The sequence below is a fragment of the Rousettus aegyptiacus genome, unplaced genomic scaffold (genome assembly GCF_014176215.1).
Source record: "Rousettus aegyptiacus isolate mRouAeg1 unplaced genomic scaffold, mRouAeg1.p scaffold_m13_p_12, whole genome shotgun sequence".
Lineage (NCBI taxonomy): Eukaryota > Metazoa > Chordata > Mammalia > Chiroptera > Pteropodidae > Rousettus > Rousettus aegyptiacus.
The window spans coordinates 24,784,599-24,810,660 of NW_023416287.1; the positions used below are offsets into that span (position 1 = coordinate 24,784,599).

General features: G+C 38.7%; 1 protein-coding gene across 8 annotated transcripts in view; it reads left to right on the forward strand.

Moving 5' to 3' along the window:
* SHLD1 (shieldin complex subunit 1) overlaps positions 1-24,699 on the forward strand; it is a 66,943-nt gene extending 42,244 nt beyond the window's left edge. For 7 of the 8 annotated variants that reach the window (XM_016119131.2, XM_016163997.2, XM_016166336.2 and 4 more), the window contains one exon: positions 23,503-24,699. In XM_016119131.2, coding sequence (XP_015974617.2) covers positions 23,503-23,939 — 437 coding nt within the window. In that variant the 3' untranslated portion in view covers positions 23,940-24,699. Of the gene's footprint in view, positions 1-20,669; positions 20,780-23,502 lie in introns of all 8 variants that reach the window. The other variant, XR_004953646.1, reaches the window with a different exon arrangement.
* Positions 24,700-26,062: the final 1,363 nt, after the last annotated feature.

Sequence of the window (26,062 nt, forward strand, 5' to 3'; positions counted from 1 at the left end):
AATTTCTTCTGTCTTTCTGGTTAATGACCTCTTCTTTAGAAAAAAAAACAAGTATAGGCAATATCTATAAAGATAATATTTTAAAGTAGATAAGAATAGAATGGCTTGGGGCTCTAAAACTTGGGTAACACAACAGATTTGGGCCGGGTGTGATATAGGACACCATCATTACAGCTAGGAACGTGCAAGACCAAAGTTGGGCTCTTCTTTCTCAGATAAGCTATTATACTATTTGCAGTATCTCTAAAAGCTGAACATTTGTATACCCTGCAACCCAGCAGTTCCACTCTCAGGTCCATACCTAAGAGAAATGCACCCATATTTTCATGGAAAGACATGCAATGAAATAGTCATGGCAGCACCAATTATAACAGCCATAACTAGAAACAACCTAAATGCCCATCATCAGTAGAATAGACAAATGATTGTGTGTTCATACTGCAGAATTCTATACATCATTGAAGATGAACAACATGTTGCTGCCCTACACAACAAAATGGATGAGTCTCATAAGGTCGAGTGAAAGAAGTCAGATATAGAAGAGTACCTACTGTATAATTCCATTTGTATTCAGCACAAAAATGACAAAGCAATCTAGGTGTTAGAATTCAAAATGATCATATCCCTTGGAATGGTAGTCTCCGTGGTTCTGGTGCTGTTCTGTTTCTTGATCTGGATGCTGGTTATACTGAGTATGTTCAGTTTATGAAAATTAATAGAGCTATGATTTAGGCACTTTCATACATGTATATTCTAATTTAATAAAAGTTTTTAAAATATCAATTTAAAAACTGGACATTGGCATATTTTCAAGCAGGATTCATTAGAAAAGGCAGAAATTTACAGTGACACTTTGACCAAAGGTTAAAGGGCACACAAGTAGTGCATTTTTAAGCAGACCGTATTATCTATTGAAAGAAACCACTGAGATCCATCAACTTAGCTATCATCTTTTTGTGAAAAACCAAGGAAGCTCATTCAAATCCCCATTTCCCTTAAGTGCCAGCTCTGGTTTCCCAGTTCAGTGAACCCTCCATGGCACCTCTGACCTCTGTTCTCTCTAAGCTCTGATTTCAGCCACTGTCACAAGAACATGGTTTAGCAGTTAATAGTGCTCTAGAAGTTTTATTTCTTTTGATTCTTTCTTGATTGCAAGTTTATCAAGGCCAACAGCACCACCTTTGATTTCTCCATCCACGATTAGGCATTTGTTGGACATTTAATAAATATTTGACAAATGACTCCTACCCTTAAAGAAACAGGAAATGAACATACGCTCTGCCTGAGGCAGAGCAAGCTTTTGCTTTTAACTGGCAGTACTTGCGTTATTTCTTTTGAGTTGTCTCTGTTTGATTTCTCTAATTTCTTTGGTATCTCTCCCCACCCCACCACCTCACTCTAGCAATTTTCTTGTTTACGTGTTTATTGTAGAAGGTTAAGAAAAGGCACAAGAAGTGAAAGATAAACACCCATAGTTTTTCCTCTCAGAGAGAAACTCTTTTACTATTTTGCTATATTTTCTTCTGCTTTTTCTATAACGCTATTGCTTTCATGCTTCCTGTCCTCTTTTCTCTGCTCCCTTGTTTGTATCATGTCTTAAGAATAATAGAAATGAGTGTAGGAGAGAAACTTCTCCATGTTTTTAAAGGATTCTTGGGTAGAGTAGAAAACATATTACTGCCTTGGTTTTCTGTACTCTCCATATGCGAAGGTATAACTTAGATTAAGAGCTAGGCTTTCGTGCCTTGTTATAGAATAGTATGGCGAGATATTTAACTCAAGTTTCTCTGGTCCACTGCTTAAAAATTGCTTAAAAGTTTTAAATTAACTTGGCTGGTGTATACTCCAAATTACTAAAAAAAGACTTAAGAGTTCTTCTAGGATAAAATCAAGAGTTCTTCGAGGATAAAACCATTCCGTTTAGTAATATTGTTGTCCTCAACCTCATCCTGAAAGCAAGATGTGATCTTTTTTGATCTCTTAGATGTTACTATCTTTTAAACCTTAAAATCCCATTAATCCTAGTTCCGTGCCTGAGAATTTTAACAGAAGATTTGCCTCTCCAGGCAGAGATTTCTGGGCAGTTGTCCAAGGATATGGTTTTCTTTATGTTTCTGGAACCATACGATAATCACTTTCCCTACACCAGAGTGGTGTGGCTCTTATGTCTGTTTTCCTCGTCATGACCTGGTCTGTTGTGCTCCCTGATGCACACACTATATGGTGTTTGTACTCTTCTTTTCCTCCTGAAATAGTCCTAAAGTAGATTCCTCTGCTTTTCTCCTTGACGTTTTTCAGTTTTTTTCCCCCTCCGGACTACTTTGAACTGTGTTCCTAGTTTTTCTTTAGACTCCTGAAGTATTTAAATATTTATTTAAATGAGATTATTCACTGGTAAGAAGAAAAATCATCCTTGTAACACAGACTTTCTCTTGACCTTTAAAATACCTTAATGGGTACACTGTTCAGCTCTACTCCGGTTGGGAGCCCTGTGACATTTGCATAATCTCTAGGCCTCTGTTTAACCATTTTGCTATAAATGATTGTTTGTCTTGAACAGAGCCCATCTAAAGTGAGTACCCTGCTGTGGTGTGTGTGTGTGTGTGTGTGTGTGTGTGTGTGTGTGTGTGTGTGTGTGAGAGAGAGAGAGAGAGAGAGAGAGAGAGAGAGAGAGAGAGAGAGAGAGAATGACAGAGAGTGAGAGAGAGAGAGAAAGAGAGAGAGAGGCAGACAGACAGACAGAGACAGAGAGAGGCAGAGACAGGGAGAGAGACACACATAGAGAATAGATATCCAGAAAAGAGAAAAGAGATACAGTTTGGATCTACATCTTCATCATTTCCATTTTGTATAACACTTGGCCTATGTTCAGTTATGTAAAGTGGCCCTATAACCCTCTCTCCTGGAACCCCATTCATCTAATGCTGTCCTTGGCATTGAGGAGACAAAACTTAATGCGCATTTACATTTTATTCTGTTCAACGTTGTAACCCTTGGAATGCAGATATCTGCTTAAGAGTGAGTTTATGGATGTGATGTTTCCATTATCATTGTCAGGAAGGCAATGCTCAATTTTGGTGAAAGCAGATGGGGAACCACCAATGATGTCTGAGCATTCTCCCAGAGGCCAGAAACTGAGCTGCCTGCCAAAGAGAAGGTTTATGGTGGAGCTTTTCTGCCCTCTGGGTGATTGGTTCTTTTATCCTGTGAGTCCTTTTCTTCAAATATAATTTTCCGAAGTTAAATTTTTTTTAATAGAGAAATTAATAGTGTTTAACTTATGCAGAGGAAGAACTAGAAAAGGGATTTTTTTCTATAATAATATATGAAAAAATATTGCAAACTCATCCAATTGGGTTGCATTCTAATATGACTAAATCTTTTAGTAAAATAGCTTTGTTTCTTTAAAAAATAAAGTAACCTATAGTCGTTATGAAAAAAACTCACAGAGTATAGATGGATGAGAAGATTAACTATAACGAAAACAGCCATTAGCATTTCTCAGGCATTAAGTAGCACTTCGCCTGAATTACTTCATCCTATCCTCCTCCAATTCTGTGGGTGAGATACTACAGTGCAAAGGTCAATGGTAAAAAGACTTGGTTAATGTTTTTAACCCACCATCTTGAACTTACTGGAAAATCGGTTCCCTTTTTCAGGGAATACCTGCTACCATCTGCAGGAAACGGGTGGTATTCTGCAGACACACTCTGGAAAATGAGGGAGTTTAGTCATCTCACAGCCATCTAGGGCCTGAGCTAGGACCAGACGCAGTCGCCTCTCTCAGCCCACCACCAGCTTTCAGATTCTTCCCATAGTTGTGTTGATGGTTACTTGGGACTGTCCTTCAGCATTAAAAGCTAGAGCAGTACATTAATTCATTCAGTAAAACCAGTTACCTCAGCACTGTACCAAGCACTGTGTCCCACTATAGATAGAACAGGGTCCCTGCCTTAAGGAAGTTACAGCTGGATAAGAAAACAGCCACAAGCTTTAAGTAGGATAGAAATGCTGCTAAATACTATATACGTCTGAGTGGGAGTGCTGCAGGACTGGGGTAGGGGACAGCCATCTCTACCTGGCAAACTGAGGAGATTCACAGAGAGAGGCATGGGCACAGGGTCTCCAAGGGGCAGTGGAGTCTCCACTTGGAGGAAGCCAACAAGAAGAGAGGCCGGAACATGTTTGGCAGTGTACGAATGACCCGGCTTTTTGCAGGTGGCTGGTGTAGGAGCACAGATGGTGTTTAAAGTCAGTTCTGAGTCACTCTTTGAAATCACAGAAATTCAAGGAGAAGGGTTTGGAAACCCTCCAGCAAGTCATTTGACCTGCTAATCTCTCAGTAACCACTTGGTATCCAGCTCATAACTGTAAGTTCTCGGTAAAACTGTCATACAGAATAAGTTGCAGAATAATATCAAGTAAAGAAAATGGTTCTTATGCATTAGCCTGTGAAGCAAAGGGTTTACTTTCACTCTTCTAAAGGGTTTTTTTCTTAGCGAATTGCCCCACTGCCCAGCTTTGACAAAGACCCTGTGCTGTGGATTCTCAATTCTTGCCCCATCTTCAGAAATGACAACTTCTAAAGCAGGGCCAGAATATGCTCAGCTTATGATTGTGATAGTGCTGGGGATGGAACTCTATTTTCTGTATAATTTTTTTTCTTGTTGCCTTGGCAACTGGCTTTTTCTTTAAGCTTTTGATTTTTCTCAACAAAATGAACTGCTTCCTTTTCATTTATCTCAGATGTACGTATAGCTCTCTATCTTACTCAGAGAGTCTCTAATGTGTTTATGAGGTGTAGATTTTTTATTTTTCAGACTCTTCACAAGGTTGAACAGAGATAATTTCACATACCTGTTAGCCCGCCTGATTAACAAAGGCGAGTCATAGTGATTTATTTTTGTCTGATATTAAATACCACAGAAATGATTTAGATTCCTTTTTATAAAATATGTCTAAATATTTAACTATTAGGCTTTTTAATGTTTCTGACAAGATCTATGTGAAAATTGTTTCCACAAAAAATAAATACACATTGTCCCTTCTGTCTCCTCCTTGCTTACTCCGCTCTAGTCATAATGGCCTCCTGGCTGGTCTTCACTCTCACTAAATCTGTACACATCTCTGTGTATAGATGTAGATGTAAATGAGACTGATTCCAATTTCGTACCTTATTGATTTCTTTTCTATTTAAGTTTTCATGCTGGGAACTCTGACTAACATAACTATTCCCAGCAAGCATATCAAAGCCTTGTAGTTAATGATTAGCTGTGATGTGTAAGCTTACACCATGTAACCATAGAGATTCCTGTCAGTAACTGGCCAGAATGATACAGCAACCAAGATAAATATCAAACTAGGTGTTAGTGTCAATTGTAAGCAATTACGCATCATAAGACCACCAGGAGGTATGGTTCTTGGATATTACTACATTCTTTGTCATGTCAATCACTTAGTTCTTTAGCTATGCTATAAAACATTTACTGTAACACCTATCCAGTGGGAGCAATTAGCTGCGTAGACTCAGACTACTGAAGTGCCTGTCTGTTCAAGTCTTATACCTTGTAAGTAATTTATCCTACAATAAATTTGGTTTAATCTATGGAGTTACCTGCATCATTTTTTGGTCTCAAGATACCTTCACGGTTCAGTGGCCACTGGATCTTGGCTCCATTGTCAGGCATTCAAGGACTCTGCATTTGCCATTTTCCTCTGTCTGGAACCCACCTGCCCCAGATGCTTGCATTGCTTTCTCTATCGTTGCATTTAAAGCTCCAGTTAAATACCAGCTCCTCAAAGAGGACTTTCTCGACCTTTCTGCCTAAGATAGCATCCTCATCCATTGAGCTGTGGCCATTTCAAAGATGAGAGGAGCCATCTCTGGAAAACCTGAATGATTATCAGTCACCCTATGTGAAGTCAACCACTGTATAAGTCCTACCCATGGCAAGAGTTTACAATTGGCTCTTTAATGCCTCACCCTTAAATTATGAACTCACAGCCAACAATCATCAGATATTTGTGGAAATTCTACATCACAAAATGTAGAGACCAAGACTAATAAAAACTAAAGAACTTGAAAGCAGCAGAGACAATGATGGAGCAGAAGAAATCTAAAACAGAAGATGAGGCAGAGGAAATCACCATAGAATTAATACAAGACATTTAGGAGAGCGACAGAGGGGAGACCTGGGTCAAGAGCAGGCATGAAGAGTAGCCAGGCTGACTGGAGCAGAGGGGGAAGGGCTCTCAGAGGGCAATGACCAGGAGGGCTGTGAATTGAGAGATTATTCTGTCATTTTATTGAGATACTCCTGGAGGGTGTGGGTACAGTTAAAGAGAGTTACAAAGCAAAGCAAACAGAAATAACTATTAACCATAAAAACAATGATATCACATAATAAAGGAAACATGTTGTCAGTATGTTTAGCAGTGACCAAACTTATATAGTTACAATAATATAAACACTAAATATTAATTTAATAAAAAATTGACATAACCTGTGTTTAGAGAGTGGGTAGAAATAAGCTTGAGTGTGTGTGCCTGAGGTCTAAAGATATCAACATATAATGTCAAAACCGATAAATTATCATATGTGATTATGTTAATTAGACATCGAGGATTTTAAAAACCAGAAGGAACAGCAAGTTGAAATGTAGACTCAGGAATGGGAAGGACGATGGAGGAGGCAGGGGACCATTGTTCATTGTAAGATTTCTGGTTTCATCTGACTTTTAAAAGCTAAGAGCATACATTACTTTGATAAACGAAAAGTAGTTAGGAATTAAAATATGTTTTAAGCACATGTCACTTCTTTGCACATGTCACTGATACAGTCTGATGTACATTAAATTAATACGAAATTTAGTCCAGCATGTGACTGATGTCCTTGGCTGGGAGGCTCATTTGTTTAACCAAATTCATTTTCACTTGCACATGGAGTAATTAAGTCAGACTCACTTTGTCGGAAGTCATGCTGAAGACATTTATCATTTCCTTCTACACCATGGAGACAGATTGAACTATGGCTTGTGGTTGTTGACACTGTGTGCTCATTCAAAATGGAGCAGATACTCGTGACACCAAATTGAGCTTTTTAATTACTTTAGATTTAATGATGTACCTTTGCCATGTACTTAATCTTCAGCAAATATTTACCCCTCCCAAACTGGCAGATTTGCAATTCATAATTTGTCATGTCAAATGAAGCATTTTCTCTTTTCCCTGCCCCCAGAAAGATCTTTGTTTAAAATTATAGTCTTTTTAAAATAGCTGACACACTCTCTTTGTAGGGAAATGTCAATCTTTCCATCCTATGATTTGGAACTGACCCTTTTCACTCAAGTCAACCTTAATCTGTGTTTATTGATATAATTCTTTTAGATACAGTTAATGTTTTTATTCTGCTATGTAGGTCATTCTCATAGAAAGATGGATGACTGGAGAGATGGGAGAAAGAGATAGAGAGAGAGAGACTGACTGATGAACCAAGCTATGCTAAGAATATGTGGAAATAACATTTCATATAACAGAGAATACATACAAGTTTTAGTTTTTCAAGCGGAAGTGAAATAGCCATTATTCTATTGCATCCAACATAGTTTCCCAAACTCTTTGATGAAAGTGGGATCAGGAAGACGTTCATAAGAAAGTCTTAAAATAACCTCAGGATACTTTTAAATATTCTTGTAATTCGTACCACGGGAAGAATGAGAGGAGCTGGAGCTGGAGGTAGTTATCAAAGCCTAGGTATGGATGTCTTCAGTGACTATCTAGTGATTGAATCTTTTTGATCCTTCACCACCCAAAACACTTGAGAATACTTTCTGACTAAAAATTAAATGATCAAGTAAATTAATGATATCTTTTTTAATTTCAAAGATAAGAAAATATGAGACTTGAAATTCTAGAGGTGATGTCAGAATTAATAAGTACAGTAAATTGGAGGTAGCCTTTGTGAGCATAAAAATTTGTATGTCAGGACTGCAGACCCCATACCACAAGTTTGCCTGTGCATTGTGTTATTGTTCTCTAACATGCCGTAGAGTCTTTAGGACATACTTCCTGAGTTTGAATCCTGGCTCTGCCATGTGCTAGCGGTGTGTCTTTGACCAAGTTTCTTAATCTCCGTTCCTCAGTTTTATTATCTGTTAGTCTGTCATTTAGCCCACTCAATGCCTATTCTAACTCCCTCCTACCATGATTTCTTGTTTTAGAGGGTGGAAGTTTCCATTTCTAGAATCCCTTGCAGCTAGTGTTCAGGATGTAAGTTAGATCTGCTAATCAAATGTGCTCCCATAAACCTTTGAATTCTGACCTAGATTATTTGGGAAGAGATTTGGGGCATGGTACATTCAATTTTAGTGGGTGCGGATAACAGCAGAGATAATATGGTTCTGGAACTAGCAACTCTTGTGATAGCTTCCTGATTCAGCAGGCAGCTTCTTGATCGGGAAGCCTCCTCCTCCTCCTCCTCCTCCTCCTCCTCCTTCTCCTCCTCCTCCTCCTCCTTCTCCTCTTTCATAGTCCCCTAAAAATTTATATTTTTTCTAGGTTTATGCAAGAAAGCTGTTTCATTTATATGTGAAATGAAATGAATTTAAGGAAGATCTTAGGTAACAAAAAGTTCCAAAATGTCAATAAGGTAGTAAATATTCCCAGTAATAACTTTGCGAGTCATATCTTTCACTCTGTTTTTCTTCCTACGATGAGCATAGTTTATTTGCTTAAAAGAGAGTTTAACTGCTTAAAACTAAGTAGTTAACTTCTTAAAACTAAGCTATACAGCTTTTGTGTGCTCTCTTCAAAGAGACTGAATATTATAAGAGTAAAAATAATTATATTCTTTTTTCCAAAAGAGAGTTTTGAGTGGATATCTTGGTCTGTGGACCATTGGTTGCACAATTAGTACCGCAATGTTGAGGCTGCTGGAGCAGCAGGCATGAGCTGAATTAAGATGATAAAGTTTGAAATTATTTGAAAAGTATATAGAAATGGTTGATGACAGAGAAAGAAAATGGCATCTGTAAAAAGTTAAAAGCATCTGCATTTTTTATAAAACCAACTAGAACAACTTTGATGTAGAATGATTTTCTATAATTGCTTATTATGGAATGAAACTTTCAGAAGCAAAATGCAGGATGGACAGGAACTATACTTTTAAGATGATCACAGGTGATTTAGGATCAAAGTCTAGCATTGGAATACTGTTTCAAGGATAGTTGGACCATGTTAATAAATCAAACAGACTCATGTCCTCAGAGGGATAGAAAACATAAAAATTTTATGTAGCTTATTCCTCTGCCCTCAGGCAAAATCTCCATAAATCAATGTAGGTGATATAAATATTGTTCATTTTAAGCACTCTTAGAGAATGAGTTTTAAGTATGAGAGCAATTTGGCTATGACATTTATTATTTTGTTGATATGGCCAGTTAAGAGACTTCTGTCTTAATTTCCTCACCATCGGCTAAGTGGCCCTATGTTGGTAGCTTTCTTCTCTTAGAAATTTAAAGAGACTATTTAACCTCCTTTTTGCTTTCATTGCTGCTATTAAGACATCAACAGTCAACTTAATCATTATTTATAGTTAATCTGTATTTTCCTTTTGGGTGGTTTTAGGATTTTTATTTTTGCTTTGATAGTCTGCAGTTTTATCTTGTGATAGCTATAGAGTAATTTTTATTTATCCTGCTTCTAAAACACTGTGATTGCTAAATTTGAGAATTCATGCTTTCCTCAGTTCTAGGAAATTCTTACTCATTAACTCATCGTGCATTGTCTTTTCCCTTTCTGTTAGCTCTTTGTGAAAGTCCAGTTAGATGCATATTAGATGATCTCACTTTGACTTACATCTCTTAATTTTTTTGTTTTGTTTTTCTTCATCTCTTTGTATCTCCGTGCTAAATTCTGAGTACATCTTTAAATCTGATTTCTGTTTTCTAATTCTCTTTCCAGTGGTGTCTAATCTTCTGTTTTATCCATCTATTACTATAATTTTTTTCCAGTAATTTTTGTTTCTTTTTCTAATTTACCTGTTCATTTTTCCAAGTCTCTTATTCATACTTAAAATTTCTATTTCCTATTTTATTTTTTAACATATTAAGCACATTTGTTTTATATTCTGTGTCCTTTGACTCCAATATTTAATGTTTCTGTGAGTCTCATTCTGGTGATAGCTCTTTTTGTTTACTCCCTTTCAATAAAGGTATCTTTCTTCAGTGTGCATTTTGTGAATATTGTTTTTATTGTGAGTTCATGCTCAATGGAACTTTATGTGTAGTGTTTATTTTTTATTATGTTTGGATCGAGGGTACACTTTTTCTAAATAGGATTTACATTTGGTTTCTCTAAACATAGGAAGGCAGATCAGTCTGGACCCGTATTATAATAAATACATGGCTCAGAGGTTTTTAGGCCACAAAAATAGTCTGAACTCAGGCCACGAACATATGCGAGGTTTGGCTCATGGTTAAATCTCTACAGAGATTTTTTTCTCTCTTCATGCAGAACCAAAGCCAAGACAAACACGTTTTCCCACTGTGACTCTTTGGAAGGCATTTTTCTTTCCAGTTCATCTTTACTCTGAGGGTATAACTTTAGGGATCTCAGCTTTATGCAGTGATCTCTTTTCAATTTCATCCTGCCATGACCCTAGGCTTTGTGTCCTGAACCCTGTGTGGCCATTGAAGCTGATGGGCTAGGTCTAGACGGCAGCTCGGAATTCATGTATCTCTTGGAATTTCTACTCTCATTTTGCTTTTAGTCTCTAGGAATTTTAAAGAATATTTTACCCAGAATTTTTAGGTGTTTGGTAACAAGGAAGATTTTCATAATCTCTTTTCCATCATTTTCTCTTGTTAAAACAATATAACTATATCTGCAGTCCTATTAGAGGTATCTTTGTAAAGGTAGAAATTCAATTCCATATTTATACCTACTTCTTGCCCTTAAGAATCCATTTTAGAAATATTTTCAACACAAATGCATCCTAAAACCCTCATGTCCCATATTTTCTGTCATTCAGTCAGCCCCGGCTTTCACTTCTCTGCTAGTTATAGGCTTTTTCTTCATATTATGCTATTTTAAATTTCATTTGTAGATTTTTTTTCCAATTTCTCTGAGTTTTCCATGTTCTCCCAAGTTTTTTTGCTATAGAAGATAAGGTGCAAAGCTTCGTTTTTCTTCAGATTCAACTGTAAATGGGGGAAGAGAGGGAGAGGGAAGGAGATTGAAAATTATCTCCTATAACTGTTCTCATTTCCTGGTCTCATCTTTCCTTTTTAAAATTTAACTCAACACCATAATTCTGACTTACCCAGGAGTCATTTTGTGAACCCTAGATCTTTTCCGCCTAATTTCCCAATGTTTTGTTTAATGCAACCTGTTTCTTCTTTGTCAGTGTATTGGTTCACCTTAACTTTTCTCTGAAGCTCTTTTCTTGATTTATAATTTCCATCAACTTCCGAAAACCACCGCTGCTATCAGGCTCCATGGAGACTGAGTCATTTCAGTCCCACCTACACTCTGGTGCTGGTCTCCCTTGGGGAGATGTGTTGGGGGACAGCTGGAGGGCTCCATCAGCCTGGGCTTCTGTGTTTGACACACCCACACACCGAGGCACCTGCTGTTTCCACCCACACTGGGATCATGTTTGCTTTGCAGAGCGTGCACTTGGGACCTCTCTGTAGTCACAGCCATACTGCTGTGAGGTGGGTAAAGCTCACTATGATTCATCCTATCAACTCTGATGCCAGGATGGGGGCAGTAGCTATTGGTAAAGGTGATGTTCCTTGTAGTCGGGAATGAATGCTTGTTCATCTCAACTTTCCTTATGACATGCATCTATCACTGTATAGTAGACATGTAGGAGCATTTACAATTCACTTTTTAAAATCCCAGATATTAAATGACAAATACTTTAATACTTATGTGAAATAACTTTGCTGCTGATACTACTCTTGTGATAATAATTATAAAGTAGCTTTGATTTATGGAGCACTTACAATGTGCTAGGCTTTATGCTAATAAACTGTTTAATTCTAACATAAATCCTATGAAGTAGAGCTGTTATTATCCACTTACAGGTGAGGACATGGAGATTCTAAGTAACTTGCTTAAGGTCACAAAACCAGTAGGTGGCCAAGCTAGGATTCAAACTCAAGACTTCAAAAGGCAAATTCCATGCTTGCATTCGGCTCATTTGTTAGGACAGACATGTTCAGCTTTCTGATCTATGGCTGTGAGCTATTTAACAAAGACCAGAACTTAAATCCATGTTAGTTCTGTCCGTCAAGGTAACAAATTTGAAAATATGCACACATCGAAACCATGCTTCCTGCCATTGCACAGAACCGGCTTTAGAACTTGTGAGAACTGCTTTCAGCACCAGCTTGTGAAACAAGAATAGCAATTTCCTTTTGGATTAAACTTTAATTGTATACATATATAATTTTTTAATTTTATAATCGCAGATGATATTCAATATTAGTTTCAGGTGTACAGCATAGTGGTTAGACAGTTATATCCAAACTTTGCTTTTTATCCCATGTCATGTTACCCTGCTTGATCACCTACATTATTTATCAGATTTTACTCCAAATACGTCTTGACAGTTTCCAAAAAGGTAATTCTTCCCTCTGAGGATGGAGATTTGCCACCAGTGAGGACATCCAGAAGATGCTTCCAGAGGGAGTGACAACACTTCCTAAAGGGCTTAGACATATTCTCAACAATGGCAACTTTTTAAAATAAGAGGTTGGCCCCCATGTGATTATTCTGAAAAGGGAGCACTGAGCTATATGTTTACATTCTGGTGTATTGGTTTACAATTCAATCTGTTACTTCATAGATGTGTTTAACGTCGATTTGATGTGGAGTGAAATCTGTTTATACGAATAAGCATCTAACAAAAATTCTACTGTGTATAGAAAAACGTCAGAGTTTCCTTGTCTATCACAGTTTCAGAAAAGAAAGTCTTACCGCCGATGTCAACACTGGAACAAGCTCTGTTTTGAAAGAAATTCTGTTCCATTTCTCTTTAAATCTTAAAATTAAGAAATACTGACTTGTGGATGTGACCAGATTGTGAGTAGGCCCCCATTTCTCTTCAAGGAAAAAGGATGAGGTTTCTGTTTTTCCAGCAAAGGAGATGATCTCCCTGCTACCTATGTCTCCAGCAACACTTCAAGCAGCATTTTTAAGTGCTTACTTTTTTCTTATAGCGAAGGTTAAGGTTAAAGTTTCAAGCATCATCTTTATTAGCTGCTCACATTTAACTTAACTCTGCTGAAGTAAACAGTTGTATTCAAAAATAGCAACGTTGCCATAGCAACCTAGATCCCGAATAATGTGCTTTTTCTTTCTGCTCTCAAGTGTTCCTTACTATCTAGGCCAGGATATGAAACAAATCTGCTGAGACCTACCATGTAAAATGAAATGTAAAAAACCATTTGAGAGGAAAAACATTTTAAACGATTGCTTCAAGTGTCACAGCAAAGCTCCCAATTCCAAATGGCCTCTGAAGGGGACTGCTGAAGGGTTCCCGTGTTTGACAGCCTCACCTTATTGTCCCCTCTCAGGGCTTGATGGGTTCAGGAGAATCCGAGTTATCGTTCCAGTTCTAGCTGTAAAGTTCTGGTCCAGAAAGTGAGAGAGCGGAAGCAGGTAATTCCCTGTGGCTTTCCCAGCTGTAAAAGGGTCAGGTTCTGATTCTTTAACTGGTTGCTACTTAACAAAATGCAAAACCAAGCTGTTTTAAATCAAGCCCCAGGCTAAGCCTCAATCTCGCATTAGAAAAGAATTTTAACAATTCTTAATGCATTTTTAGGATTCAAGCCTGTGTTTCTTAAACTTTCATTATCTGAATTGTCTAGGGAGGCCCTGTCTAGCTCATCATTGCCAACATGCAAAGCTATCACTGGTTCTAATTATGGGAAATGATAGCCAGACGAAGATCATTTTAATTAAGAAAATTAATGAGCAGATTAGCCTTTTCCGGTTCTTAGCTGCTGACCCCTTTATCAGGTGATTCTGGTGATTTGATTTTTTTTTTTTTTCAATTTTCTTATCTGGATGAGGCCAGGGGGTTTTCCCCACCCTTGCACCTGGCTTGGTACATGATGTTTTTACTAAATGGAGAAGGAATACAGTATCACCTTTTGGAAGTGATAAGCTGACACTGAGAGTTCTTTTGCTTGAGAACATTTGCCATTAAAACAAAACAAACCTTGAGGCTTCTCATGAAGTCTTTTTTTCACTCTCACATTCTTTTAAATCCCCTTCAGACTAAGATGAAGTGAAGAAAAGTTAGAAAAGATATTGTTTTCTTTGTAATTTATTTTGTATGCCATTCAAAAGGAGAAGGAAAAGAGATGAAACCCAGTAGAAAAATGGTAAAGAACATGAATAGACAATTCACAGTTCACAAGAAACCCAAATGGCTGATAAGTGTATGAAAACAGCTCATCCATACAAGTAATCAGGGAAATGAGAAACCAGATAAGAAGCTATTCTGACATTATCAGGGTTTGGCAAAGCTGTGGAGAAACAGGAAAACCCAGACATTGGAGGGAATATAAATGCTACAACCACTTTGGAGAGGAATTTGTCAGGATCTAGTGAAATTGAAAATGCACGTTCCCTTCAACTCAGCAATTTTACTTCTGGATGTATTTCCAGAGAAAAGTCTTGCACAAGTGCGCAAAGAGACATGTACCAGAGGGCTCACAGAGGCTCTGTTTGTGATAGTGAAAAATTAGATATGACCTACCTGCAAGAGAATGAATGAAAAACAATGCAGTATGTTTCTATATTAGAATACTATGAAGCAGATTCATATATACCAGCAATGGCTTAAAGGAAAAAATCATAAAGTCGAGTGAAAAAAAACAAGAGTTTGAATATTGAAATTAAAATTAACATGACCACCACACACAAAGCAACACTATGGCTTATGGGTACATGAATAGAGAAGGTATAAAAATAGACTGGAAGGAATAAATTTCTATGTAGAAGTGGTCAACTTTAATTGAAATGTTTAATTTTTTAGCAAGAAAAGACTTGGAGCAAATATAATAATAGGTTAATCATTGATTTGGAGTAATATGAACATGGATATTTAAATTTCAGAAAATTTTAATTCCTTAAGAAAAATATGAAATGCCAAGTAAGATAGCTTAGAGATTGATAAGATAGTAGAGATTGGCCTTATATAATTGCCCGAGGCAACTAATTTTAGGGCTATTTACTGATCATACATGTCTTTGGTTTTTTCTCAGCATTCATTGTATTTCTCAGCAGTTGCCTTTTAGAGGACCCTGTCCTCTGCCCATTACACCTGTTTGTTATTAGGATGAAAGTGATAGCATATGCCACCTCCCCTTGGGGTGATTCATCAGTTTTAGCTTCAGATGTAAACAAGTACAGAAGAGACTGTGGTTTCAAAAGTACCTGACCCAGATCGTCCATCTTTTCTTCGAAGTGTTAATTGGATTAAATATCTTGATATCCACACCCTAGCCCAACCCCCTTTGTAAATATGTGGACTTTGTTCCTTAAAGGAACAGTTGCAAATTCTAAAATGTATAAACCAGTTGGGCTGCTATCAGGCAAAAGGAGGCTTAAGCTTATTGATTCTTTTATTGTTGTTCATTAATTTTATGGTATTAATAAGATAGGAAGCAAGGTGCCTTAGAACTCCAATGCTGGTGTGATTACACAGGGGCGGGCAGGCTGGCTGGCTGCGGGGGTGGAATCAAAGCAAATTGCTGTCAGGATAGAGTGAATTAAGGCCCTTTACTTGCACTGCAGAAGATTCTTGGACTGCAAGGGGTAGGAGAAGTACCTTTATATGTAAAAGAGGGGACAGGAAAAGAGGATCGTCTGGGAGTATGGAGCAAATCTATGGAAGTTTCAACAAACAAAACAAAACAAACAAGACTGTAGACACCTTATTATTTAAACTACAGAATGAAGATTGTTTTGGACATCAAAACTCAGGCCCCCAGGACAGAGGGATGTATGGTAGGAAATCCTCACTGTTGACCCAGGTATATCTGCCCCACTCCTCCAACATCAGGTTGTACGTGTAACATATCATAATATATGTATACACATAATGAATCCTGTGATCCGGGGCTCTTTTAATTGTGAAAGAGGGTGCTATTAATTGACACGACAGGCATAAACTAGGGTTTCCTGGGCAAACCTTCCAGTCACCCTAGCTAGTACTGGTCACCCTAGTAACAGCGCACATTTACAGTAAGGAATGTCCGAAGCTGGAGGTTATCAGAAGGGTTTGTCTGGCTTCTCCATGAGAAACTCAAGTCCTACACAGCCTAGCCTGGCCTGTCTTCTCTTGAAAGAATTCTCTGCCCTTGGACCTCCCCACAGTACCCTCAAAGGCATTCCTGCCTCCGTGCCTTCCCCTACTGGTATAGCTTTTTCCCTTTGCTTCAACTATCTGGAAATGACTCATCTTCCCAGTTCTGGCATCACTCATCATCCCAGCTTTACTTGGCTTTTGCTTCCTGGACCATGGCCATCTATCACTAGACTGAGCGCTGTGCCTGGGGTAGATAGTTCATAATTATTGATTTCATCTGAAGGTAGAGATGACTGGGCCACTGTAGAAGGCTAGTCCTCATTTCCTTGTAGGACTGGTCCCCAGGGGTATATGACAGAAGTGGGACAACAGAGCACTGACCAACCAGATTCGGACATCTCTTGCTTCTCTAACCAGTGTAGGACACCACAGTACAGCAAAGCTTCATCCTGGCTGCCTTAGGAATGCCATCTGACCTCCAGGAGCTTCCACATAAGCCTTCAGGAAGATAACTGTAGAGCCAAATCTTTCTTAAATCACAAATGTAAAGACTGCGCACACCAGTTGCTGTCCAATAGAATTGTAATGTGAGTCACATGGGTCATTTTAAATTGTCTAGTAGCTACATTTAAAGACATAAAAAACTTAATTTTAACAATATATTTTATTTAATCTTATATATCCAACATATCTAACATATTATAATTTCAACCTCTAGTCAATATTTAAAAAATATTAGTGAAGTATATATTATTTTTTCATACGAGGTCTTTGCAATCTGGTGTGATTTTATGCCTATTATATCCATTCAGACTAACCACATTTCAAGTGCTCAGTAGCTACATGTGGCTCCCATATTGGACAGTACAGATCTAGATGTATATGTTGCTCAAATCAACTTTCTTTATATTGTGTGAAGTTCCTTCCTTTTTATTGCTATCTTAAAGTTTTTTTTATCTGTCCTTAAACGTTGTCAGTTTTGGGTGTTAGGAGTAGATAGGTACTTGGCTACTTTTGTTTTTACATGTCTCATTCAAAAGCTTATTAGCCTTGATTTCACTTACTTAATTATTCATTCCATAAATGGATTGAATGCATGGGGTTCTGGATTTATTAAACATACAATAAGGAGGTCTTTGTATATTAAAGACTTATTATGCCTTTGAAACTGAAGCTCATCAAATAAAACAAAACATCAAAATTTTAAAAATTTATCTACTATGTGCTAGGCACTGTTGTAGGCCCTGGGGATACAATAGGTAACAAGAAAGACAAAAATCCTTGAGTAGGAAGAGATAGATAATAAACAAACAAATCATATATATTACTAGAGGCTCTTAGGTTTATACAGAAATATAAGGCTGGCAAGGGACAGCCAGGGCCTCGGGGAGTGAGAGAAATGCAATTTAAAACACTGTGCTCAAGGAAGGTATGGTAGACTAAATTATCGTTCACCAATACTCTCTGCCTCGTCCTACAGGTGAATTTTGCATCCTCATTCTTTTGAAAGTAGGCTTGGCTCTATGATTTAACATTGACTAATGATATGTGAACAGCATTGACAGTGCTTTCCCAGTCACTGCCTGCTTCGCCATGCTCTTTTCCCTCTGCTGCAGTCGCTAAGCAATGTTGAGATAGTGGCTGCCTCACTGGCCTGGGAATCAGGGTAAGGACAAGGATGGAAGAGATCTACTTGTAATGTAACGCAGAGCCAGAAGTAATAGGAAATAATCCTTTGTTGTTTTATGCCCCCTGAGGTTTGGGGCTTGCTTATGTAACATAACCTAACCCATATTGGTAAGTACAGAAGGGCTCACTGAAAGGTATTATCTGAGCAGAGACCTGAAGGAGGGGAGGGAACCAACCATGCAGATATGTGGAAAATCATGTTCTACTCAGAGGAACAGCAAATGCAAAGGTTCTGAGGAAGGAGCTTTCTTGACGCATTCAAGGATCAGAAGAAGATGGATTTTTCAAGGCAGTGATGCAGAGGCATTAGCATCAGTCAGACTTTCACACAGTCTATAGGGCTGGACGTAGGGCTTAATCTAATCATCCAATGATCCTATTCACTCCTTTTTCTCCCCAGAGTATGGAGTAGGGTGACAGAAGTGAGAAGAATAGCAGAGGATAAGAAGGAAAAGAAAGTAAGATCTGGAGCAGAAAGATGCAAAGTAGAACAGGGCCCCCAGATCCATGGGCCGTTGCCCCTCATGGTAGTGTTGCCCACGCAGAGAACATGTGCGGTCTCTGAAGAGATGAGTGAGTGCATCCAAAGTGTGCTAATAAGTGACCAGGACGTGGACCAGGATGTGACCCCAACCCTATTCACCTCGTTCTTCTCATGCCTACAACTTTTTAGAGCCACATGTAACCCAGGCAGCCTCCAACAGACAAACCAAGACAGCAGGGCCACGCATAGGAGTGTGCCTTGCAGTGCCCAGATAAAGGGGCAGCTTCCCCTCTGAGCAACATAGAAGACGACTGTAGAACCCACATATTCCTTCCTTCCTTAAATCCTGATAATTATATTATTTTTATTAAGTCTTAGATTTCTTTCAGCTCTGTGCAGCTCTGATACCCCAGATCCTCCCAATTAGTTGCTAGTAAAAGAAACTCAGGACAAATAAGGCAGAGTGGGCAGTGATTGTTGCTGATGCATGAAGGAGACAGAATTCTAAATATCAAATCCATTTAGAGAAAACTTGTTATAGTTGAAGCCAAAATACTTCACAGAGATAGAGTCCTGCTGCGCATTTATCAACCACAGAAGTGCCATGAAGATTCTCTGGAAGAAACCCCTATTAAACACCTGGGTTTCTAAAGGCTAATAGCATCTCTCACAGAACCCAGCCATTAATCTCAAAGGCAAAGTGCTACTTGGTTATCTCAGATTACTGAACTCAAATTATCATCTATACCTCCTAAAGAAAAAAAAATATATTTTTAGGTTTATAAGAATCTCAGACATCTATATGTTTTCTCTCTGGTCAAAAGAAAATTTAACAAAGGGATGTTCTGATAGATAGGTGACCTTGAAGTAATACATGCAAATGCATTGCCATAGGAAGGCCTGTCCTTCTTTTCTTATTGTTAATTCCTAAAGAAATTTTATTAATGATACAAAGCATATTGAAATGGAAAGGGAATTTCCACCCAATTTCTATAGTGCCAGATTTGTGATTGGGACTGGGGCCCTTGCTGAGAAAACAAAACAAAGCAAAACAAAAAACCAGAAAACATCTCAATGTCTGAGAAATGAGGAATGCAGAGTACATATGGGTGCCATAAAGAATGGCATTGTGCAGGGATCAGTAGCAAAGGGGAGCTCAAGGCAATATATGACAATGTATGACAATGCAGTGGGATTCTGCATTCACTTCCCACTCCTTCCAGAATCCATCCTTCCAGCCGGAGGAGTTCTCGAGGGAGGAAGAGGCACTACTGGCATTTAGGAGCAGGATGATTCTTTGTTATATGGGACTATCCTGTACATTGTAGGATATTTACATCCTTGACCCTGCTCACTAAATGCAAGTAACACTTTCCAATCACTGACATGAAAACATCCCCAGTCTCTTCCTAGAGTAGACATTATTGTACTCAGCTGAGCCCTACAAGTGCAGGCTATAGAAACAGATAGAATAAGGTGGTGTTTGAACATAGCTGTGAAAATGTACCACTGAGCAGGAATGGAATGAGTCGTCAAAGATCCATTTTGCTGCCCACATGTAAGTGCATCAGGGCAAAAAAAAAAAAAAAAAAAAAAAAAAAGAAGCAATTAGCTTTATTTGTTGGTGAAGAAATAGTGATGTCCAAAAGGCCACACCAGCCACATGATTAGAGAGATGGCTTTGTAGTTAGTAGAAAAGCAAATTTTAAAAGGAATTCAAAGACTGAAATGAACTGAAGGCAATGTTCAAAAGAACTGACGGAGCGAATGACTCAATCCATATTGTTACTGCGCTTCTAGAAAAAGGAAGGAGGGTGACTTTGAAGACAGTTGCAGTCTGCTTGACATTTGCATGCGAAATAGTGGAGACATTATTTTTTTAGGTTCTTTTGGACACTGCATTTAGGACACTGAATTTCAAAAATTAAAATTAAGTATAAAAATGAAATTCAGATGAAAATTAAAAATGCTGCAGATCGAAGTTATTGACTAGTTACATAATAAGTACATGCTATGCTACTTGGAGTGTTCTGCATAAATGGCTGTCTTGGGTGGGTAGTTTCAACAACTCTGCAGCTTTCCCAGTGTTACTGCCAAGCATCTCCCGTCTCTCTTTTACTCTTCTCATTGACTTTTCTAAGCCCCTATCTTCCTGCCTTATGACCCTAGTTCCAGATCATCTGTGGTGAAGAAGGTGCAAAGAGACACTCATCTTGCCATTGGAAGACCCTTCATCTTCCCCTCTCAGCTCTCTAAGAACAGTATGATTTGTTAGAAAGGTAATATTTGCCAAACCCTGGGCTAAGGTTTGTTTGTTTGTTTTAATATTAAAGCAGGCCACCAAAGGAAATTTTAACAATTCTTTCTCCAAATGTTTAATTTTCTTCTTGAAACAATCTCAAACTCATAGAAACCTTGCAAGTACAATATAGACACCTTTTTCTCCATTAATTATTTGAAAATAAGTGCCAACCTGATGCCCACCGCCCCTGATTTTCCCACAAACAAGGATATTCTATTACACAACACCAATGCACTGGTCAAGATCAGGATATTAACAGTTATAACATTATAACCATCTAATCCTCAGCCTCTGTTCAGGTGGTCCCCAAAATGGTCTTTATAACAAAAAGATCCTGTTGAAAATCATGTGTTGCCTTTAGTTGTCATGTCTCTTTAGTCTCCTTCAGTATAGAGCAGTTGCTCAGTCTTTCCTTTGTTTTCATGACCTTGGCACTTCTGAAGACTACAGGCCAGTCCTTTTGTAAAATGTCCCTCAATTTGATTTTGTCTGACACTTCCTCATAGTTGGGTTCAGGTGATGCACCTTTGGCAGGACTACCAAAGAAGCGATGCTGGGTCTTCCCATTGCATCCAGTCAGGTGGCACACGATTTGGTGTTGTCCTATTACTGGCGGTGCTCACCTAGGTCATTTGTTATTCTCATGATTTATTTTGATGCTCAAGTTGTTCCGGATTTGACCACTAGGATCCCTTGGGAACTGGCCTCTGTGCCTGCCCACTTTCCTGCTGGACATGCCCCTATCATTCTTGGAACATTTTAGATGTTCCAGGCACATCTTGTGCTTTCCTATCACCAGGCTTGGTTATTGGGCTAATTGTGTATTGGATTAATGAATGCTTGTCCTTCTGTGGGTCTGCATGTATCTCACAGAGTATGTATCCGCATTCTTTTGAGATGCTCTAATGCTTTGGATTATATACTTTGCTGTTTTCTATGTTGCCATAGAAATTCTAGAAGACAGATTGTTTAGTAGAACTTTTGTTTTACAGATGAGAAAGCTGACGCTCAGAAAGGCGATATGGTTTGTTCGAGGTGACATCTAGCTGGTAGCAAAACTAGAGCCAAAAAGCCAAATTTCAGCTCCTTCTCTAAAACTCCAGCCATTGCATCAAGCAACTTTCTTCATCATTAGCAAGTGCATATATTTTTACTGTAACTACTAATTGAGTCAGTGGAGGTGGGGAGTGGGTATGTGGAATTAAAACTAGTAATTTATTAAAGTTGATATTAGAGTGAAAAAAGGAAAATATACTATTTTGATTTAAAGTATAAATGTTTAAATCATAAAACTGGTGGCTATATAAGGAATTCAGCAAGTTACGAATTAGTTATTTGTGTAAAATCTTGTCTAAAACACATGATAGGAAAGTTCTTTATTTCAAAGGATCTTAGAGATTTCCGTATTGAGAATTACAGTGCCCAGAAAGTACAGAAAGTTAGATCCAAAACTAGGATTTGGCTCCAATTCTGGTTTCTTATCGTCTACAATTAAATCACTTAGCTTACTTGTTACTTCTTCTTTAAAAAACACAAATGTTGTGGTTTCAATGTAGAGATAAAGAGTCTGTGGGATTATTGTAGAGGGTAGGAAAAGAAATGTCTGAACTGTATAAATGCCCAGAACTCTCCGCATTAGGAGTCTTTATCATGTTTGTGCAGCAGATCCCTTTGACGTCTGGTGAAGCCCATTAACCCTTTGTCAGAATAAAGCTTTAATAGCAAGGGAAAAAATTGAAATCTACCTATTAAAATACTTTAAGAACAAATGTGTGATATTGTAATGAACATGTGTTTTTTGAGTTAATGTTTAAATAATAAGGTCCAGTGTCAGGACTAATAACTATGGTGATTTAAAAGTAGGGTGTCGTAGTCCCTTTGGGCTGCCGTAACGAAATACCATAAACTGGGTGGCTTAAATAACAGAAATTTATGTTCTCATAGTTGTGGAGGCAGGAAGTTCAGACTGTCAGCATGGTCAGGTTCTGGTGAGGTCTCTTCCTGTCTTGCAGATAGCTGGCTTCTCTCTGTGTCCTCACATGGTCTTTCCTTGGTGTGTGTGCAGAGAGAGAGAGATCTTCCTCTTCTTTAAGGCCACCAATCCTATCAGTTAGGGCCCCACCTTTATGACCTTATTTAACCTTAACCCCCTAAAAGTCCCATCTCCAAATTTAGTCACATTAGAGGTTAGAGCTTCAACATATGAATTTCAGAGGAACACAATTCAGTCCATAGCATAATGATAGGTATAGATAATATTTCAAAATATCTTCAACAAAATATAATGAGATATGAAAACAGCTGTGATCTATTGGTGAAAAATCAAGAGTACTGCTGCTAATGGGTTTATTGCCTATATTCATCATGAAAGGAAATGCTTAATTTCAGGTAGAGGTTAGTGAAAATAAATATATGAATTTTCTTTCCCATCCAAGTTCACAGCCACCCTGAAACTTCTATACAAGGACCCCAGGTTAAGAACCCCGGGAACAGGCAAATAAAATGTTCTTGTTAAGAGCAAACAAATGGCATAACCCCAGGATGGTAGTAACAAATTCTGAAATCACTCGATTCTGTCAATTGCCCATTACCTAGGAGCTGTAAGTGTGTTGAACTGAAAAGAAACATCTTCTGCTCTTGGCTGGCTTTCTGGTATTTTTTAATGTGTGTCTGAGTATCGGGATGTGTTTTGTCTTGCAGACACCAGTAACCTAAATACTGCACATGATTCCTGGAACTCCGAGAATTTCTGGCTTGGCCCTTCTGTGAAAGGCCAACCAGAGACTGAGACAGAGGATGACGAACTTCGGAAATCCCTGGATAAATTCTATGAAACGTTTGGCCATCCACAGCCAGCCTCAGGAAATCTACTCTCAGCATCTGTCTGCCAGTGCCTGTCTCAGAAAATCGATGAACTAAAGGGCCAGGAGAGCCAAAAGTACGTCCTTCGTAGTTTTCAAATGGCCCGGGTCATCTTCAACCGGGATGGCTGCTCAGTCTTACAGAGGCATTCCAGGGATGCCCGCTTCTACCCACTAGAAAGAAGTGTTTTTTTGGATAATGACACACCGACTCCAGGACTTTCCAAAGATATTATTAATTTCCTCTTGCAGCAGAACGTGATGAAAGACCAATAACTGGTGCCTGATGGTGACAGCAGGCCGTATGGGGGTAGGCCTGTGACCAATGCTGTTTGTGCCGCCCCCCTCAGATCCCCTCAGGTCTCTTTTGCCAGTTCTGTGTGTCCAGCCCCCAGCTAAGAGCTCTGCATCTGTGACCAAGTACTGGAGAGGGTTCAGCCCATATAGAGAGCTATCGGTGTCTGGGAATTTTATAGTCCCCATGGCCATACTCCCTCCCACCCCACTACCGTTTCCTTTGCCCTGAGGCCAGTGGCTGACTGATTCAGGAGCCCAAAAGCCCAACTTCCTTACCTCAAGGAAAGACTTGCTCTCAGGCATAGTTTATACTCCAAAGCTCCTCTCCAGATCTCACCGAGGCTGGGACTTCACATGAAGTCACACTTGCTCCCTCCCTCCCTTTCCCTGGCCTCCTCCCATTTCCTTGCCGGTGTCCCCTAGGAGGCTTTCCTTAATAAATCCCTTGTGCCTGAATCCTTGACCCAGAATCCACTTCTAGGAGAACCCAACCTAAGAGAACAGACTTCCATCAGATGAGTTTTTTTAGGGAACAAAGCTCTATGCTAAACCAAGAAATATATCACGTTGTAAAACTGTGCTATGTAATCGAAAAACATATGTCCCAGAATAATACAAAAATTTAAATATGATTCCAAAAAGTGCATCACATCTTAATGATATCCTTGCCTCTGAATGAATGTGGAAGGAACATTTGGAGCATCTAAAATAATAACTAAAATTTACAAATTAAAAAAAAGAGAAAGTCTCCTGTTTCCACCAGATAGCAAATGTGAAAGGTGAGGAAAAAACAAATATGCTCCATCCGCCAAAGTATGCATAAGCTCAGTTGTGATAAGCTAGATGGATGCCATGTGGCCCCGTTGGTTTGTGTCAGAAGAGAAAAGAGAATCCTTTGCTCAAGCGGACTCCTTACGCTCCTTATTCTTGCCTTCTGTCTGCCTGCAGCCAGCACCTTTTGTCACCCTCTGAACAGTTGGCCTCTCACACCTGTCCTGTCCTGATTTCGCCAAAAATATCTGTATCTTTTTTTAAAAATTTATTTTTCAGTTATAGTTAACATGCGATATTACATCAGTTTCAAGTATACAACATAGCGATTAGACATCTGTATAACTCACAAGGTGATCACCCCAATAATACTAGTACCCATCTGACACCATACATAGTTATTACAATATTATTGACTACATTTCCTGCGGCTTTAAATTGGCAGTGCAAACTTGCACTAGCGTATGCTCTGTTCTGCAGCTGTGTCCTGAACCCCTATTTGTGACTCTGTTGGTAGAATGACATCACTGGCACCAAGCAACCTGAAACTGTCAGTGGAAACCTCACACTAATCCCTACCTCAACAGTTCTCCAAATTACATTGATCGAAAGGGTTATATCACTTGTTGGGAGGCAGACAGACAGCAAGAGAAGCTGGCAACACTGTACAGTTAGATTTGAAGAAACTTTAGGTGAAATTTAGTTGGCAGAAGACACCCTAAGTTTTCCAGAAATTGGAAATTGGGTTATGCAAATAGATCAGCTTAAATATGTACTTTAAGAGTGAGTGCGCCCTCTCAAGCAGGTCTTTGGGGACTCCCGGATGGAGATTCTTGAGCCTTTTAAAGGTCAAGAATTGCATATGAAGGCTTCCAGTTCTGGGAAGATCAGACATAAGAAAGAGTTCCACATTGAAAGGCAGAGGCACCACTAGAAGGAGAGACAAGACCTAAATGGTAGGAAATAGTAAATGAATAGGCCTCTGAGAGGTACTCGAGAAAACAAGCCTCCAGATTTTCATCTGAGAAGCAATCTTTCTCCATGGGCTTCTCCTATTCAATTGGCCCCCAAATAGTTGTGAAATATAGACTTATAATTGAAAATCTACAGGTTGAATTTTAAGGTCTGTAGCTTTATTTTTTTTTTTTTAACGTGAAGCAAATTAATAAATGTCCTTGAAAAACTCCGTAGTTCTTAGTATTATTCCATCACCGAAATATTGGAGATTAGTTTCCATGGCTACCAACGGAAGGAAACTGGATTATTTTATACTGTTTTTAAAGGAAAAGATACAAGCTAAATGAATCTCCATGCCAGAAAGCAGCAGCTTC